This window comes from Coturnix japonica, chromosome 1 (assembly GCF_054131305.1).
Source record: "Coturnix japonica strain WE chromosome 1, WE-NBRP24, whole genome shotgun sequence".
Taxonomy (NCBI): domain Eukaryota; kingdom Metazoa; phylum Chordata; class Aves; order Galliformes; family Phasianidae; genus Coturnix; species Coturnix japonica.
The window spans coordinates 162,588,418-162,606,759 of NC_140663.1; the positions used below are offsets into that span (position 1 = coordinate 162,588,418).

Below are 18,342 nucleotides of genomic sequence, written 5' to 3' on the forward strand. Positions count from 1 at the left end.
TCAGCACCCAGACACAGCAGCGCGGGCACAGCCCGAGTCCCGGTGCTGCTCTCTAGAGGTGATGCCATCGGTAACCCACATCCGGACAACACGCGGTGAGCTCCACATGGAGTTACACGTCAAGTCCAGAGATTTCTACCCCTTGTGAACCTCTGCGAACTTCCCCCTGAGCGGTTACAACTCCGTGAAGTCGCAGCCCCCGTTCTCCGTTCCCACCACAACCTACAGCCGCCCCCCACACTCCGGGGCCGGACTCACTCACGCGGCGCCGCAGCGGCCTCGAACCGGCGGCGGCGGCGGCTCCGGCTCCGCCCCGGTGGCCCGTCGCGCTGGCTGCCCGCCCCGGAGGCGGTTCTGTGTGCGGCGGGAGGAAGGCGCGCAGGGCGGGGGCCGCGTCCGGCGCTCGCTGTGTGTCGGCCGGCGCTCACGCTGCCTCCGGCGGCGCCGCCGCTTCGTCTCCGCGCCGGGAGCGGGATTGGCTGGGCCGCCGCGTCGTCCCACAATGCAGCGCATGGCGCGTCATTGAACACACACCATGATGGCGGCGGCCGCGGCGGCGGGGGGGGCCCCCGAGGTGATCGCCCAGCTGGAGAACGCGGCCAAAGTGCTGATGGTGAGTGAGTGAGTGAGGCGGACGGCACCGCGCCCTGCCCTCCCGCTCCGGCACCGCGCTCCCTGCGCCGGGCCGGGGCTCCCTTTACCCGCGGCTCCTCTCGGGGCACGCTGCCCGCCGCTCCGCTCCGACACACGCAGGGGCACGCTGCGGGCCGGGCCCTTCCGGAGTTCTGCTGGCGCCGTCCGGAGTGCGGTACCCGGGGAGCGGGATGCGGCCGGGCAGGGCCCCGTGCTGTGCTCCGTGCCGCTGTGCTCCGTGCCGCTGTGCTCTGTACCGCCGCGGGGTGAGGCCGCGCAGCCGGCCCGGAGCTGGGTCGTGCCGACACGCGGGGTCCGTGCCCTGTGAAAGTTGTGTGTCCCCCTGGACGTAAAGCCGCGTGCTGCCTCGTGCTGTCCCGCGTGGCGCTGGGCTGAGCTGGCTGTATGGCGTTAGCCGCCTCTCGGTAGCACCCAGCGCTGGGGATGGAGCGGTGTGTCCAGCGCTTTGTGTCTGTTGTGGGGAACCCGGTGCTGCCCCTCGGCCTGGCGGTGCCACCGGGGAACGCATCGTGGTGCAGCGTTAATAGAAGTGCTGGTACCGGGGGAAGGTGCCAGGCTCATGTGTGCTCCATGAAGAGCAAGTGCCAGACTTACTGGTCAGACTGTGTCTTGGATCTGCAGATGTGGGTGTTAGGATCTCTGCTGGCAAAGGTAATGCTCAGCATTAAACCAGCAATGTGGTCAAGATGACCAACAGCATCCTGGCTTGTATCAGCAGTAGTGCAGCCAGCAGGAGCAGGGAGGGGGTCGTCCTTCTGTACTCAGCTCTGGTGGGGCTGCACCTTGAGTGCTGTGTTTGGTTTTGGCCTCTTCACTACATTAGAAGAAAGATACTGAGGCCCTGATGTGTGTCCAGAGAAAAGGGCAGTGGGGCTGTGAAGGCACTGGAGCACTGGTCTTATGGGGAGCAGGTGAAGGAACTGGGATTGTTCAGTCTGGGGAAGAGGAGGCTCAGGGGAGACCTTACTTCAGCTGCCTGAAAGGAGGTTGTGGCGAGGTGGAGGTCAGCTTCTTCTTGGTAGCAGAGATAAGAGGAGAAGTAAATGGTCTTAAGCTGAGCCAAGGGAGGTTTATGCTCTCAGAAAGAGTGGTGAGGCAGTGGCACAGGCTGCCCAGGGAGGTGGTGCAGTCACTGTCCCTGGAGGTATTCAAGAAACGTGGAGATGTGGCACTGAGGGATGTGGTCTGTGGGCATGGTGGGGATGAGTTGATGGTTGGGCTCGGTAAATCTTAGTGGTCTTTTCCAATCTTAATGATTATGTGATCTCTCCCATTCTCTCCCCCTCCAGCCTATGTCTATATGAACATGGACGTGTTGCAGTTGTTTGCTGCTGGTTTGCTTGTTGTAGTTTTTTTCTCTGCTGTGGCTTGAAGAAGACCTGTGGGCAGCATAGAAACGGCAGGAGTTGGTTAGGTCCCTTCTCCCAGTGAAGATACACGAAGAAGACATTTCTGGAGGCTGTCTGAGGCTGAGAAACCAGCACCAGGGTTGGGGGTGGCCAGGGAGGTTGCAGGAGCTGCTCAGGGCTCTGCCCTGTGCTCTGTGTTTCTGGTTGTCTCTGGGTCCTTGGAAGAACTCAGCCAGGCTGCTGTGAGGCTGTATGGTGCTCAGTATGGGACCCCAGCTCTGAAGGGCTGTGCATGCTGTTCCTACACCTTCTCAATAGCTGTGGGCAAACAGCAAAATCCTGCTGCAGGATTGTGCCTGGGCAGTGATAGCCTTCATTTACATTTTCTCTACTCCTTGGTGAGATCTGTGAAAGATCTGTTGGGAGCTGGGGGCAGTGGGTAATGATGTGTGGCATTTGAGAGGCACAAAGCCATTAAACAACATGATAGGATTAGTTAGAAAGGTGAGAAATGCCTTAGGGGAGGGTGGTGAACCTGGTGCTGATAGTGGCCATCTGGGGGCTGGCACCTGGAACCTGAAAACTGGGAGAGGGCAGAGCTGTGAATGCTTGAAAGGGGCAGAGAATGGCCGGGAAAATGGGGGAGGAGATGTCACCCTGGGCAGGTGATGCTGGAAGAAGGCCTGGCCCTGTGCTTGGCTGTGAGGGCACCAGAGGTGCTGCATGGTATTGGAGCAGGGAGTGGTGGTAGTTTGCACAATTTCATACTGAAATACTGAGCTGTGGGGGAATTGTGGACTAGAGGAATTCAGGCATGCTAATTATATGTATATATATACATAAAGTAAAAATGTTTAATTAACCTTCCTTGAGGGTAAGTATTGATTACTTTAAGTTTTCTAAATCTTTGATAAGCATTTTGATAATTCTATTTTTATTGCTCTGGGTTAGTAGAGATTTGCTTTGAAGAACTACTTACTGTGTGTCAGATATGGGATACATACTTCACAAATTTCTGGTCTTTATGGGCCTTACAGAGTCCTTGTCCTTCATTACTGTAATGCCTTTCAGCAGATTCTAGGTAGCTCATGTTTGAAAGGCGGGGTTTGCAAAATGACTGAAATTTGGTACATGTTAGAGCTGTTAAAAAGATGAAGTCTGAGTTGTCATTAGTTGCCACATATGGCTTTGAATGCTGGTCCTGTGGCGGTGTTCTTTAGTGTGTGTAAGTGCATTTGTCATATTAAAAAGTAGCCACTTGTGGAACTTGATTCCTTTCCAAACAGTGTGTGTTTGAAGCTCCCCATAGTGCCTCATAACTTCAAACCTGATGCTCTGTGCTGTGGAGCATTGCCATGACTGATGGGTTTCCTTTGCCCTCTGTGACTTCAGCTCATTGAGGACCGTGCACAGCAATGTCTGTGTGAGCCAAACTGAGTGCAGTGCTGCTGTGTTTCCAAACAGCAGGCATCCCTTGGCTGCAACATACGGATTCCATCTCTTATGTTCTGTTTAGCTCAGGTGGTAATTAGTACTGAATGTCATTAGTACCAGTTAAGCACTGTTTTAATAACTGCCTTTGTGGATTAGGAGGATAAGTTGCATCATCTTGAGGGTCTTTACCAACTGAAATAACCATGATTAAGGAAAGACATGCATACTTCCTCCCATAGGTGAGAGGATGGAGGCTGAAATTGTTGGCAGATTGCAACTGTTCTAGCAAATGATGTTCTTTCTCTGTCACATGCATCTAAATTCACAGGTCACAGCTGGTTCCTGCCTGGCCCCCTCTGCAAAGGGATGCTCTGTTCCCACCTGCCGTTCCACCTCCTCCCTTGTGACCCTGTGCTGAACATATTAATATTGCAAAGAGGACACAGGAATTAAGCAAGGGAATGGATTTCTGTCAGGTTAGCAAGATGAATTGATGATCTCTGCAGCCATTTAAATTGCAGAGCTAGCACAAGGAGGGGGCTGAAATTAGATTGTTGGACGTGTGCAGGGCTGGTGTGCCCCATTAGCACTGCTGAGCTGTCAGATTGGCTCAGTTGCATCATACACCTTTGCTGTAAAATTAACTTGCCAGCTCAGGCTGGCTGGGTATTAGAAATGCCAGGCTTTCCTTAGGGATGCACAGTGAAAAGACAAGAAGTTACAGGTTGGGAGATTCCAGGTGCAGAAAGGAAGGAAGAAACTTGCACAGTAAGTGTGGCTGGGGGAGGCAGTGAAGCAGGCTGCCTGCCATGGGATCTCCCATCTTTGGAGAAATCTAAACCTTCACTGAATGAGACCACGAGCAACCTGATCCAACTTTGAAGCAGGTTCTCTTTTTGGCAGCAGTTTGAGCTGAGCCCTGTTGTCCTCAGCTCTTCTGTGCAATGTGGTTTTGGGTTGCATTCATAGGTGGGTTCCAGAGCACCTCAGCAAAGGCTTTTGCAGAATTCCCTTTTTAACGCATTTTTAAATATTGTGGTCTTTTGGGGGCTGCCAGTGGAGGGAGCTCACACAATTTGCTCTTCCTGGGGACTTCTTGATTTGTGGTGTCTGTTGCCCTTCCGAGGGGGATGTCAGGATGAAGCTGATAGTCTGATAGTGTCAAACTAAGTTCTTTTTCAGATGTTTCAGTACGTTGGTAGAACAGCATCATAAAGGAGCTCACATTAGTGTTCTTTAAACTCTGTAACAAATTGTTTGTTTCCTCTGTCCTGACAGTTTGCAGGGGTTTTTCTTTTCACCTGCCTTCCTTGGGGTTTAGGGCTGTGACACTCCTCCTTCCACAAAGAAGTTCCATTTCTCATGGCAGCTTGTCTTCTCTGGGGACAGTTTCTCAGATTTTGACTCTTGCATAATAGTATGGATGAGAGGAAGAGTTGGAGCAGCTCTGATTATATTAGAGCAGGTTACCTGCTGGAAGGAATCCAGACTAATGAATCATTTCAGTGCTGAGACTTGCTGAAGTCCTCCAGGTCATCACCTGGCAAGACAAGCTGGATGTATGCCATAATATTATAGCTGGATTAGACCAGACATCTGCCCAGCTGAGTTCTGTTTCCAGCAGTGGTCCCTGGCTGCTGATGTAGAAGGACCTAAAATAAATAGGGGTGATCCTCTCACTGGTGTGTACTTGACTGTGTTTAAATTAGTATTTTTCAAGAGCTCTGGGTAGCGTTGTTATGTTTAATGATTGTTGATGAACTTTTCTTCTGCTAACATATCTGGCTGTTTCTGGAATATATATTTTTTGCATTATATTTGTCTTGCAGTAATGAGTTTCGCTTGTGGTTGGGGGGGGAGGGGTGAACAACCCAAAGCATTGTTTTACTTCAGAGAAGCCAGCTTGTTTGACCATCTAATTCATTCTTGAATTATGAAAAATAGCAAGTAATTGGGTTTTCTTCTTCTGCCCTTGAATTGTTGTAGCTCTCTGCCGTATTGTGCTCTCCAGTTATCTTGTATACCCAGTCAGTTTTTCATGCAGGAGGTGCCCCATGCATCTAATTACCCCTGTATTCCTCTGTAGCTTTTTAAACTTGAGACACTGTTTTGAAATGAGCTGACCAGAACTGCATTCTTCTGCAGTGTAGGAGCATGAAGATTTTAGATGGTTGTAGATTTTAGGGTGGGAATACAGAATTACACCTAACAGTACTTAACATTGCACTTATTCACTAAATTGAGGTAGTGTTTTCAGAGGGCTGTGCTCAAGCAGTCCAGATCCTTTTTTGGAACTGCACTAAGTGACTTAGAGTCCATCATTGTGCATGTATGATTTTTCTCCCTTTTGCTTGAGAACTGCTCCAGTGGGTGCATTTTACTGCTCACGCAGTTCAGTTTACAGTTGAGGAGATAAGAAGGTGCAGTGCACAGCATGGTAATGAAACTTCTACCTGGCAGCTGTGAGCAAATGTGTGTTGACTGTACCCAAAGCGTACAGTGCTAAGGATGAGGAGCTGAGATAAGCAATGTGAAGGCTGGTGCTGGTTCTGAGATCTTTGACAAGCAAACCCTGCATCGAGTGAAATGGGATTCTTCACGCTCAGGGAAGGAGTGTTCATCTTTGAGCTAGAGATATTCCATGTCTTTGGACATGTCAGTGTTGCTTTAAAATATTTCTATGTTTTGCTCGTGTTGTTAATGAGAATTCTGGGTGTCTGCGTTGGGAATTGTCCACTGGGGAGCTTCATTAGTTGATGACTCCATCTGGATAATTCCTCTGCTGCTACCTACTGTTGTCTTCCCTTTAACCTGCTTCCTGAGTCTTATCCTTGTTACACTAATCTGTGTTCATTAGTTAATTAGCAGCTTTCCATACGGAGAGGTGGAAGAAATCCTCCTGATAATTGAGCTGATGCTGTCACGAGCAGCTAAGAAATACATTCCTTTTCATGAATTTCTGACATCATTTTGTTACTTAAAGTTGTCTGGATTAGGTGTATCTGAGTGTTTTTCTACTTGTTTCCTGGCCTGATGTAGGGTTGCGGTTTGATTATCATGTCTTCTTCCATTTTCCCTTGGTAAAATGCGTTCCTCATAGTGACAGTTGTTCAGTGCTGCTCTTGGCTCTGCCAGACATCAAACAGCAGTACATCACTCTGTGCTGCTGCATGGTCATCCAGTCTGGGAATGGGATGCAGGGAGTTGTTTTGTTGTAGCTGGAATTACTTTTGCTGTGTTGCATAACAAGCAATTCTGCTACCTTGACTGAGATGAAGATGGTTGTCTGACCAAAATAAACTTTGGTCAAGTTGTGCTGTTCAGCTTCTTAGCAAGATACGCTTATTTTCAGATCCAGACTATCTGATTTTATTTTATTTTATTTAGTTTTTAATGGGAAATGCATTTAAAGTTATTTGGCTTAGTATAGGAGCAAGTGAATGAGGTTTTATTGCCTGTGTTACTCCAAGTTAGGTAAGCTTCTTTTGTGGTGCCTGCTGGATTAAAGCTGACAGAACTGTGGAAGTGGATACTCAGGATGGCTGAAGGTGTATCACAATGTGTGTTCAGTGTTTATCTTCCTGCAGTCCAGTTGTGTTATGTGTCGCTGTGTGAAATGGTAGGGGCATTGAAAATACCTCTTATCACAGAGTCAAGTGTACTTCCTGTGTGACTGTGAAATCAATAAAGAGCGTAAAGGTGTTTTGCCATGGAATTTGTGTGACAGCAGTCCCTCAGATTTCACAGGGCTTTCCAAGGTGAGGAACACCTGCAGTCCCAGACTGGTAAGTGCCATGCAGATGTTGGCTGTGTTGTCGGTGAAGCCTAAACAAGTCCAGCAGCAAAGGGCCGAAGAAAACCATTACTTCCCCTTTTGTTGGCTTGGTTATCTGCTACTCTGGTGAGCTGGACTGGATCTTACAGATGTACCTGCCTGTTGCCAAAGCTAGGACGAGACAGCATTAATAATGTGTGACTAGGAGTGGAAAGGAGGTAGCATGTCTGGAAGGAGAGGAGGAAGGGCTCCAGCACTACATTGCATTACTGATGCTGCAGCTTTGGCGTTTTGCAAAGGCAGTGCCTGTTTGCAGCTGTTAACATGGACCAGGATCCCACTGCTAGAAAGGAGAAGGGTAACACTAGCATTCTTCTTAGGTGTGTTTTGATATCTCTTAGTGGGAAGGGTTTTTCAGAAACAGTTGGTAGCTTATAGGTGCTGAGGGGTGGCTGAGGCGTGTTCAGTTGTTTTTCTTTCAGACTGCTTTGGAAGGAGCTTGAATTTGGCTCTTTCTCATCCCAAGTGAATATCTCAGCTGCTTGGATTTTTCACATGAAGGAGGGCAGAGGTGACTTCTAGAATTCACACAGCAGGTTGCAGCATCATTAATACAGAGTCTGAAGATCTGAAGGTTGGATGTACTCCTGAGGCTGGTGCATTGGCCTGTGCTCAAATTATTGAGTTATGCTCTCCTTTTATAATAACATCGCAACTGTTGTCAATGGTGTTAGTTACACAAACAGCATAGATGCTAACTCTACAACCTGTGTAAATACAACCCATGATGGCTGTGATAGGTGCGCACTGATCCAATCCTGCAGCAATGCCATCTTTCTGTCACGTGGCAGCACAGAATAAATCAGACTGTTATACAGCCTGGCTGGGGACCTCTCTCACTAGGACACGGTCAGCTCTGGCAGACCTGCTTCTCTGCTGTTAGTCTCACTTTACAGCTCGGTTGGTTTCCTCTTGTGTTACACACCTGATCTTGCAGCTACATTTAGTACATCTGTCAGTGGGAGACTTAACGAGAACTGCGTAACGTGTGTGTGTGTGTGTATACTTATATAGTACAGCCTCGGGGGAAAAGAAAAAAGATGCTCTCCCTTCTTGTGTCACATGGCTACAGGTGCTGGTTTGATGTTACGTGCCTTAAAGCTGAGTTTGTGTGTTGTTAAAGCAGCAGCTGAAAAGCTTTACCCTGATCCTATGTTCATAGAGCCTATGCCATGTTCTGCACTGTTTTTCCGCCTTAAGGTTACAGCCATTCACATTTAGGTGAGCACTACTCTCTTCAGTCACAGACTTCTACTCTTACTTCACTAATAATACTGGCCTTAAGTCGATTCTGTTTGCCTTCTCTATCAACCACGCTTTTTTGGTCGCTTCTCAGATGGCTGAAGTCTTGTACCATCACTGAGAGAATGTAAGAGGTTAAGAAATTATGCGCATATCTCTTTTTCTGATGAAGAAAACACAAATAGGGGCTCCCCTACCTGTTGACAACAACAAAATTCCAGCTTCCCAAAACCAAACATGCTTCCCTTCAGGGAGACTTAGCTGCAAAACTGTTAGTGCGTGAGGTTGTGTTAAGTGGGATTAAGAAGAGAAGCTGCTTTAGTTTCAGGATGATGAATTGTTTAGCAAGGAATATAGATATAACATTTTAGTATTAATAATGTGTCAGGAGCTATTCTGATGGTTGCAATACAGTAACATTCCCTTTAACAGCAATAATCAAAAGTGTGTAAAGATAACCATATTTTATTTGCAATCATTTTTCAGTGAGTATGTGGAGCCCTGGGACTGTTGAGAGTTTGAGATTTAGGTAACTTGCCCAGGTTTCTTGGAGTGAACGTGGGCATTTATCTTCAAGGGAGTCTATAAAAATTACCTCCTTAAAGAAAACAAAAGCCCAAATTCTCTGCATATGGAAGAAAAAGATTTCATTTTCGCAGAAGTGCTTTTTGAAGATCCTCTGCAAATATGTGCTGTATGACTGCCCGTCTGTATGTGGGGTGGGGGATGGAGATGTAAACTTCCTCAGTAACACATGGTTCATGTTATGCATGCAAGAGCAGAACAAATTAGTAAAATACAGTAAAAATAAATGGCATCCTATGTTCTAGAGTATATGTGGTACTGAATTTCGTGTTTCTATAGTTATATTTCTAATACAAGTCTTGTTTCCCATGTGTCTTTTACCTGTCTGTATGTTTCCATTAATTACAGTTAAAAGCTTTTAGTAAAAACACTTGATGTTTCAAGCTTTGTGATTTTGAAACTACGCTAAGCCAGGGGCATTTTCTGTATCAAATTGGGTTGTGCTTTGGAACTTTTAGAATTTATGTCACTTTTAATCGGCTCCTTCAAATTAACTATAGTGGGATGGAAAGGTTTTGACTTTTTAGCAGGGGTGATGGAGAAGGAAGCACTAAAACCTGAGTTCTGGGGCTGGGCAGCTGGCTGACGTGTAGGCCTTTCCCCCGTAACTTAGTGAGAAGAAATGCTTTTTTGATGAGAAGCAAACTGTAAGCAACGATTAAAAATATGCATCATTAGCTCAGTTTAAGACTTTTACAGCGTGGTGATGTTCAACTGGGTGCTGGCAGAGGTGTGTTCTAGCATTGTGTAGGCACACTGCCACCACTGCTGCCTCTGACTTGCAGCCTGCACTGTGTGCCTCACCGTCCTTGGCAGCAGTATTGGCTTCCTTGGTCGGGTAGGTCTGTCAGTAATTGCAGTAGCACTGAGAGCTGTCTGATTGCTTTTCAGCCTCTCTTAATCAGTTTGAGGAGCTCTAAACAGAGGTGTGTGAGGTGGGTATAATTGAGTGTGGATATAATTGTGTTTATCCTAAAGTTTTAACGCATGAGCAGTGTACGAGTTGTAAATGGCTTTTGCAGATGAACCCATGCTGACTACTTGCAGGAGATGTAACCAAGAGCTGTAGAACCATGGCAGCTCTTCTGGACCTATGTGAGTTTGTGAGTTCTGTCTTGAGGCTCAGGCAGTGGCTCTTATCTCTGGGATAAGCTCCATCTTTCTGTAGAAGGCTGTGTGTGAGTAAATCTAACGCTGCCCTTGCAAAACAGGCAGTTATAGCTGTCACTTCAACAAGTATAATTGAAAATTGGGCAATGGGAAAAAAACAGGTGCTCCAGAACACTTCTGCTTCAGTAGGAAGACAGTTGCTGACATTATTTGATGCATGGTTAGCCTAGTAAAGAGGCTGTGTACATCATGTGAATCTCAGCTTGTAGGCATTGGGAAGTGAAGAGTGTCATCAGCGGCATAATTATGATCTGGTGTGTAGCAGGACAGGATCACAACAGTGGCACTTGACTTGAAATATTGTCCTCAAATTCATTATCGCAGTCCAGATTCTTGAATTAAGCCTGTCTATACTATCTCATACATACGGTAATTTGAAATATAGAGTTGGGCTACTTGAATCGTCAAGTAGCACCTTGAAGTAGCATCGTCAAGGTGCGATTATGATTTCAAGGGCTGTGAATATGTTGGATTATATTCTACTTGTCAGCTGATCTAATTCTGCTGAAGCACTGCAACCTGCCATAGGGAAATTAACTGTCAGTGGAGCCTGCAGCTGCTGTGGTGGTTCGTAGACTTTCTGCTATCTAGGATAACAGACTTGGGACCTGTAGTTGAGATACATTTATTTTCCATGTCTCCTTGCAACTCCTACCCACTCTTCAAGCAGCAGGTCTTGGGTTCCTGTTTGATGCTGAAAAGCAAGCATGATCAGTGGGAGCGATGTCCTCATGCAGCAGTGGCTGTTTCCTCCGCAGACTGGTTATCACAAATTATGTATGTCAGGTGTGTTGTGCAGGTAAATGGACGCGAATTTCAAGGAAGAACCCATAGTACTGTGTCTTTGAGGGTCAAATTGTTACTAGAGAAATAAAATCTCTGTAGTATTCATTGCTTGTCTTGGAGAGGAAGTTTGATATCAGAAAGCATTTTGATATTAATGGTGATTGTTTACTTTGGCTCTTTAGTCAATTGGGCTGTATATACAGTGTGTAAATATAGACCATTGCAAAACAGAGGATAGATCTTGTCACAACCAGTCGTAGAATAGAATCATGGAGTCCTTAGAGATGAAGAGACCTTTAAATGCCATCTAGTCCTACTCCCCGGAATGAACAGGGACTCCACAGTTCTCAGGTTGCCCAGGGCCTGATCCAGCCTTGCACTGGAAGTCTTCAGGGGCAGGGCAATTCAACTGATAATCGGTTTGGGAAATAATTTTTTTTCATCCAATTTTTGTTTCTTTTAGAAAGTTTAAGTATCACTGTGTTGTCTCTACTGCACACCTGGTCAGAAGCCATCTACTGCATCTTTCTTAGCAATTTTCATAACCAGCTTCATCTTTTAATTTGGAAGATGAGTTAGTGCTGTAATGTAAGTGATTACCCCAAAAAGCAAGTGCAAAAGAAGTAACTGGAGCATGCATAGGTCGATCTGAAGGTACTGCCTCCTATTTTGTTTCCACTGACACTAGAGCAGACACAAAGAGCACAGTAGCACAACTTGATAGAGCAGATTCTCTGCCACAAAGCACCACCTTTTAGCCATTATCAATGCATTTTCACCAGGGATGCATGAGAGCTGCTTGCTGTGCTTGTAAAATTCTGCACCAGTGGAGGTAACCCATTGTTTCACAGCTGCTACAATGGCATTATTGCTAGGAAAATGTTGCTGGTGCAGTCACATCTTTCACCGATGGAAGTTAGTGCCAAATCCAGACTGTGTGGTAGGACAATCCAGCCTAGATTGGCAGTGTTCTCCGTGGTTTTCAAGCTGGTATGGGGCCTGGCATTATCATGTTGTTATCTTCTCTGACCTGACTCTGAAAGTTCAAGCCTTCAGCTTAGTCAGCATCATAATGCAGCACGAAGAGCTGATGTTCTGTCTGGGTTCCAAGAAATCCAGCAGGGTCACCCCTTTCCTGTCCCAAAAGGCAGTGTGTATTACTTCACCTGCTGAGGGCTGCGTCTTGAACTTTTTCTTCAATGGGCAATTTACGTATCACCACTCCACAGGCTGCTATTTTGACCCCAGCTCATAATGGTGACACCAGATCTTGTCACTGTTTATTATGCTTGCTAGATTTTCTGCAGCAACTTAACTATTGTTCAGGGCTTTCACTTCTGTTTAATGACAGATCTGAATTGGACAGATGAAACTGCTGTCAGTACCTGTTGTCTGAACTGCTTTCTGGCCTGGTGCCCACGGCATTAATGCCTCATCCACTTGTGGAGTGGTTACTGAACGCTGCTGCCAAGCGTCTCTGTGCAGCCTGACCTGCTGGGTGATGGAGACCTCTCCACTGGCAGGCCTGGCATCCCTGTGTGGTTAGGTGTTATCTCCTAGAACCATGGGGTGAACAGTTGGGAAAGGGACACAGCCCGTCATCCAGCTGTCTGCCTAACTATTGTATTTGAGCTCCCTGTTAACTGTTTAGTAAGGCAGATGATGGCTATTGAACGTGTTGTGATGGTAGGAAAAAACTGTAAAGCATGGGGTGGGAGACCAACTCTGTGCATTGACTCCATGGCAGGCAGGAAGATGTGGCGTTGGGGCATGTTGCTTGCCATGACTCTGGTAGAATTAAACTTAAATCTCCTCATTCTGGAATCTCATTCTTCTGTATAATGCACTCGCTTATATAGAAGAGTTAATTCCCTAAGATGATCATGCTTATTTCTTTTAAGAGACAAAAGTCTTTCTCTTTAGCTAATAGAAAAGGAGGGGGTGTTGGGCATCCTAGTAGAAGTGCACAGTAAGTTAAGACTTTTTATTATTTAAATCTGTGTAATGATTGGAACAATATATTTGGGTTTCCTTAATGCAGTATGTGTACTACTCAAAAATATTGCTTGCTCTTGTTTAATTTTTCTTTCTCCTTCTATTTCTGCTCATACTCACTATCACGCGGTATTCCCCTGCACGTGCTCTGTGGTTTGCTCACGATCTCTCTGCTTTGCATATGGCTCTGTGTTGCTGGGCTCCATTGCCTGCTGGGAGGCATTGGTGAGCCATCTGGGCTCCTTCACTCCCCCATCTCTGTGTGCCTTGCCTAGTGGTGGCTGTCAGCATGGTCCCAACCTAGCGGTGACACTGCTGTATGGGTGGCTCTTGCTTACCCTTGTCTATCGGCACAGGTTCAGTTTCCTGTCTTTTTGATGCTTCTAGACGTCACTCTGGCAGAGTTTAGATGCCATTTGGAGGAACAGCTAACGTGTTTAATTGCTTTTACTAAGATTATAATGGCCCACAGACTGCAGTTAGGGAGCAGTTTTATCTTCCCTTTTGACTGCGGGGTAGGCAGGATGCCTTTTCCTACCTAGAAGAGCTCACTTGGGGAGTTCAGGGTGACTTTCATGAAGTCACACTGAATAGCAAGCTTCTTATTTCTACCCTTGTTGAGGTTGTGATTTACTTTTCTTGCAGACATAAACATTGCCTTTGGCAAGACAGTTTCTTCTTGGCATTAGTAGTAGCAGGTGCAAGTAATTTGATCAGTTTTAAATACAAGCAAAGTTGCTCAGGCATATTTGCCTTCTCATAATGCTACTAGTGTTGAGGCTGTGCCGCTCATAGGAGACGTTTTTGTAGGTGGAAATGCTGTGGGTGTCAGCTTAAAACACTCCAGTGCACTTTTTCTGTCTTCTCTTAAAAAGCAGTGAGATCTGGAGGAGGACACGATTGTTCTTTATGCTGTGCTAATTTGCCCATTTCCCTCTGGGTAATTGCAGGAGGATGCTCAGTTCAGTTGTGTTCTGTGCTGTTGTGCCGTAGCAGAAATCTGTGAAAACGCAGAGTTTATCTCCAGCAAATTTTTTCTGTCTGCAAGGAATGCATTTTGTTCATCTCATCCTTAGATGTTTGTAACCTGTTCACTTTCTATTGTCTTCATTGCCTTTATTGCTTGGCATTTTCCATCAATGACCAATCTTAGTTACTTTTTGGAAGGTGTGTTATTTGAGGTGGGAAATATTTTTACTCAGTGTGTGGCTGCAGATACAAACGTGTAGCTTTGGATCCCCTATCTGCACCTGTCTACTTCTATTTAAAACAAACACTTCCTTTTTACCCCCTATTTCTTCCATGTTGCACCTTCAGCCAGTGTTTCCTAGTTGTTGCAACAGAAGACAGTTGATTTTTCTTGTGGCTGCCAATCTCCTGTTTTGAATGTGCAGTGAATTATTACTTGAAATTATTTGTAATATTTGCTTGCTTTAATTAGTTTCAGCCTAGGTAAGGCATACTAAACATGTAGCCCTCTTATTCCTTTCCGATTTTACTGTCCTTTCATAGAATCATAGAATTACCCAGGTTGGAAAAGACCTTGAAGATCATCAAGTCCAACCGCAGCCTATCCAGCGCCTTTTCTCATGGCACCAGCTAATGACATCATTAGCAAGGCTTGGCTGTGTTGGAAATGTGGATGGACAGGACCTGTGAGGTGAGGGAGCTTTCTTGCACAGTGGGTAGGCTGGAGAAAGCTGCCAGCTCACCTAATGCTCTTATAAAGAGAAATGTTGTGCACAGCATATATACATACATACTGGATTTTCTTTAAAAGCCCTACATTAGCTGGGCTTGAGAATTTTCTCATTGCAGCTGTGATTGGTGAATACAGCAAAGGCAGGAGGCTGTGAGCTGCAGGCTCCCTCTGGTGGCTGCTGAGTGCTCCTGTCTTCTGCATGGATTTGAGAGTCTATGTTCGTAACATAGAGGTAAATTATTACTATTTTTAAAGTTCATATAGGAATACAATACTTGTGGTGCCTTTTCACGGTCCTGAAGGTCTGTAATCAAACTTCAAAGATCTAGAAGAGTTGAAATAATGTGAAATAAAATTCTTTTCTAGTTATTGTGGGTATGAAGGAGTATTTCCCATGGAACAGCTTTGATACCTGCAGGTGGGTGCTGCTGCTGACCCCAAAGAGGATGTGGGCAGGTGTCATGATCAGATTGCCAGAGCTGGTGAGGCTGAGCTGTCTTGTGAAGGATGGAAGTAATTAAATCAGGTTTAATTAATTACTTACAGGTGCTTTATTCACTGAAAAACATTTCTCTGAAGTTAAATACCATCGTCTTTATGCCATGGTCTTTCTGCTCTTACTCTAAGAGCAGCTGTACAAGTCAAGCAGGGTAGTTCACATGCAGTGCTGGGATGGCCAGGGACAGCACTCACATGGGCAGCTCAAAAGCCCAGCTGAGGTACAGCAACATACTGTATCACTTTGACCAGGCTTTATGCAAGGTGTTCGTCATCGCATGTCTGCCTCTGCCTTTCCCAAAGGCTGCAGCTCACACTGCCTTGTGGTATCAGTTCCCCACGTGAACATTTTGTGCTGTGTGCTTGTCAGATAAATCCCAAATAGCTGGCACTGGGGAATATTAATGGCAAAAGGGAACTGTAGAATTATAGAACAGGTTGAAAAGGACCGCAGAGATTATTTAGTTTCAACCCCCCTGCCATGGGTTATTTTACCTTTGGGCTGTCACGGCCCTGCATACAGTAAGCTCTCTGTGTGCGTTGTGCTCCCCAAACCATGGCCCACCCCATGATGATCTGGGTGCCTGCTCAGTTTTGTGCTCTATTTGTAGGTAACTTGGTTTGGGAAGCAACATGACTTCCAGCAGTGGTGAGAGGCAGGTGGCACTCAGCAGCCAGGTGCCCCGTGTGTGTCATGCAGAGCAGTGGTCCCACCATCCCAAACATGGACCCTTCACTGCAATGTGAGCCCTCGTGGCATCTTTAGAGTGTCAGCTTTAACATTAAACACTAGAGGGTGGTATGTTACTGCCGGTATGCTATTTTATAACAGCCAGAGGCAAGATTTTTTTATTCCTTGAGTTTATGGGATGAGCAACTCTATTAAAACAAATGTAGACCTAGAGCAAAAATAGCATTTTGTGATGAGCTTGTTTGGCAACCTTAGTGGTGCACAATGCTATTTTTGGTTTTGGGCGAAAAAAAGGGTTGACTTTATTCAGAAGCACTATTAGGAACATAATAAAATTAGGGTTACTCACTCTCTGCCTGATGTCTTGATAGCCACACTTATGTGCCCACAATGTGAATACAGTGGAACAGAAGAAGAGGCAGTTTACCAAGGTTTTATATTTAACAAGGCAGATACTTTCAAGTTCATACCATTGCTTGTGTATCTACAATTTGTGGTGTAACTGGTTTTTAGTACTTGAACAAAGTTGTTTCTTTCCTCTTTCAGGCACCACCTTCCATGGTCAGTAATGAACAACGCCAACATGCCGAGCACATATTCTTATCATTTAGAAAATCAAAATCACCATTTGCTGTTTGCAAACACATTTTGGGTAAGTTTTCATAAACTGAATGTTTTTTGTAACTAGATCTGTATTCTGCAGCTGGGAATGCAGACATCAGGTTTGATTTTGTGAAGGATATTTGTTGTTTGCCTGGGCTCTTTATTGTTTTTGTTTTCCCAAATTTCACACTTCATCTACCTATTTCAGTACAGCAGTCATAGCATTTCAGGGTGAGCACATGAGCAGAGACCTGTTTCAGGTTCGGTTTGTCAGTACCCAAATATGGCACAAGAATAGGAGGCGACAGAAATTGCAAGGAGGAGGGGCTGCTTTTTTTGATATCAGGTTTTGCTCAAAGTTTGCTTGAAATTACAACTTAAATGCCAGCAGGGCTGCCAGGACTGCTTTAAACAGAGTCCTGTGTGGGGAGGATGAAGCCCCTTGCTGTCATTGATTTTGTTTCTGGCACCTTTGTGGTTGGTGAGGCACAGCTTCATTTGGCAAAGTTCCTTAACTGATTTAATAGATTAAACCTGCCTCTATTATATGCTTGTATTTTAATGCTACCTAGCGTATGGAATTTGCAGAACTGCCTGTACTTACTGTGGTTGTTTGATGCTTCCCATTACATCAACTATCCATACAGTTTGTGCCCTTCTGCCACGTTATGTACTGGTGCTGTATAAGGTGATAAACTGTTTTGGACTGCACGTGTCAGTTGCTGTTAACAGCCCAACTGTTTTTAAAGAAATGGTTAAAGAAAAGTTTCTGTCTACCTGATAGAGGCAATAGAGTACTGGTAAATTTGTTGTGGGATTATGTGTGCAGAGACTGGAAAGGAATGTGTAGGTGTCACCCTTCTATTAAAAAAAAATCATAGGTTTCTATGGAAATGGTGTGAATTTGGTTATGTTACAAGTATTTAAACATAAATCTATTCTTACAGGCCCTATGGAGAATTATTACAATTTGGCAGCTAAATAATCTGAAAGGTCCAGGTGCAGTGTGTGTGTATTCCTGCTTAGTGCTGCAGTGCTGGCCACACGTGTGCGCTGGAGGGAGGTGAAGGGAAGTTGCAGGGAAAGCTGGATCTGAGACCTGGTGATGAGAACTGAAATGTGTGGAAATGCACCAAATAAAAAAGATGAATAAAACAAAGTACATACCAGAAAAACAATCAGAAAGCAACTTCCCATTTTAAAGAATTTGCTGTCAGGAGCAGAGAAATGTTGGAATGAAGTCTAAAAGAATTATTTTCCTACTTCATTCTGTGACGTTTTTAACAGTTGCTTCAAATGAATTTTAATGGATCAGAGAAGTATAACTGATGAATACTGTGGTCATACAATTGCAGTCCTTCTACAGTGCTGTCAAATTATGCTGTAACACATAGAGCAGGGTGTGGTTCCTTTCCTATACTCTCTCCCCAACCAAAAATTTTTCTACAAATGAGTTTCTTGAAGTTTGAGTGCATTAGAACTTGGTCTGGTCCTGAAGGCTGTAACCACACTTGTGCTTTAAGTCAGAAGAATTTGGGATTATTTTTTCCTTCCTCATATTGATTTTAAATTGTTTCAGGTAGGCAGCAGAACATGTGTAAGTAACTTTGTGTGAAGAACATTTCAGTGGCTATTAGGAGATGTGCTCATAACTAATCAGAAGTAGTGGAAATTTATGTAATACATGTAGCGATATTATCTGTTTATATTTGATATATTGCTGCATCTTGTCCTCAAAGAAGTACAATGTAGCATCAGTAATTAAAAATGTCTGCAGTGATAGTTTTCTTAGCTGTTC

At 45.2% G+C, this 18,342-nt stretch overlaps 1 protein-coding gene across 2 annotated transcripts in view; it reads left to right on the forward strand.

Annotated features, from left to right (window-relative positions):
• Positions 1 to 358: 358 nt before the first annotated feature.
• Positions 359 to 18,342, forward strand: part of XPO4 (exportin 4) — a 70,212-nt gene continuing 52,228 nt past the window's right edge. For both annotated transcript variants that reach the window (XR_014942194.1, XM_015852160.3), the window contains exons 1-2: positions 359 to 613; positions 16,488 to 16,593. Coding sequence is in view for 1 of the 2 variants with exons in the window: in XM_015852160.3 (XP_015707646.2) it covers positions 536 to 613; positions 16,488 to 16,593 (184 nt within the window). In the remaining variant the exon portion in view is untranslated. The remainder of the gene's footprint in view (positions 614 to 16,487; positions 16,594 to 18,342) is intronic.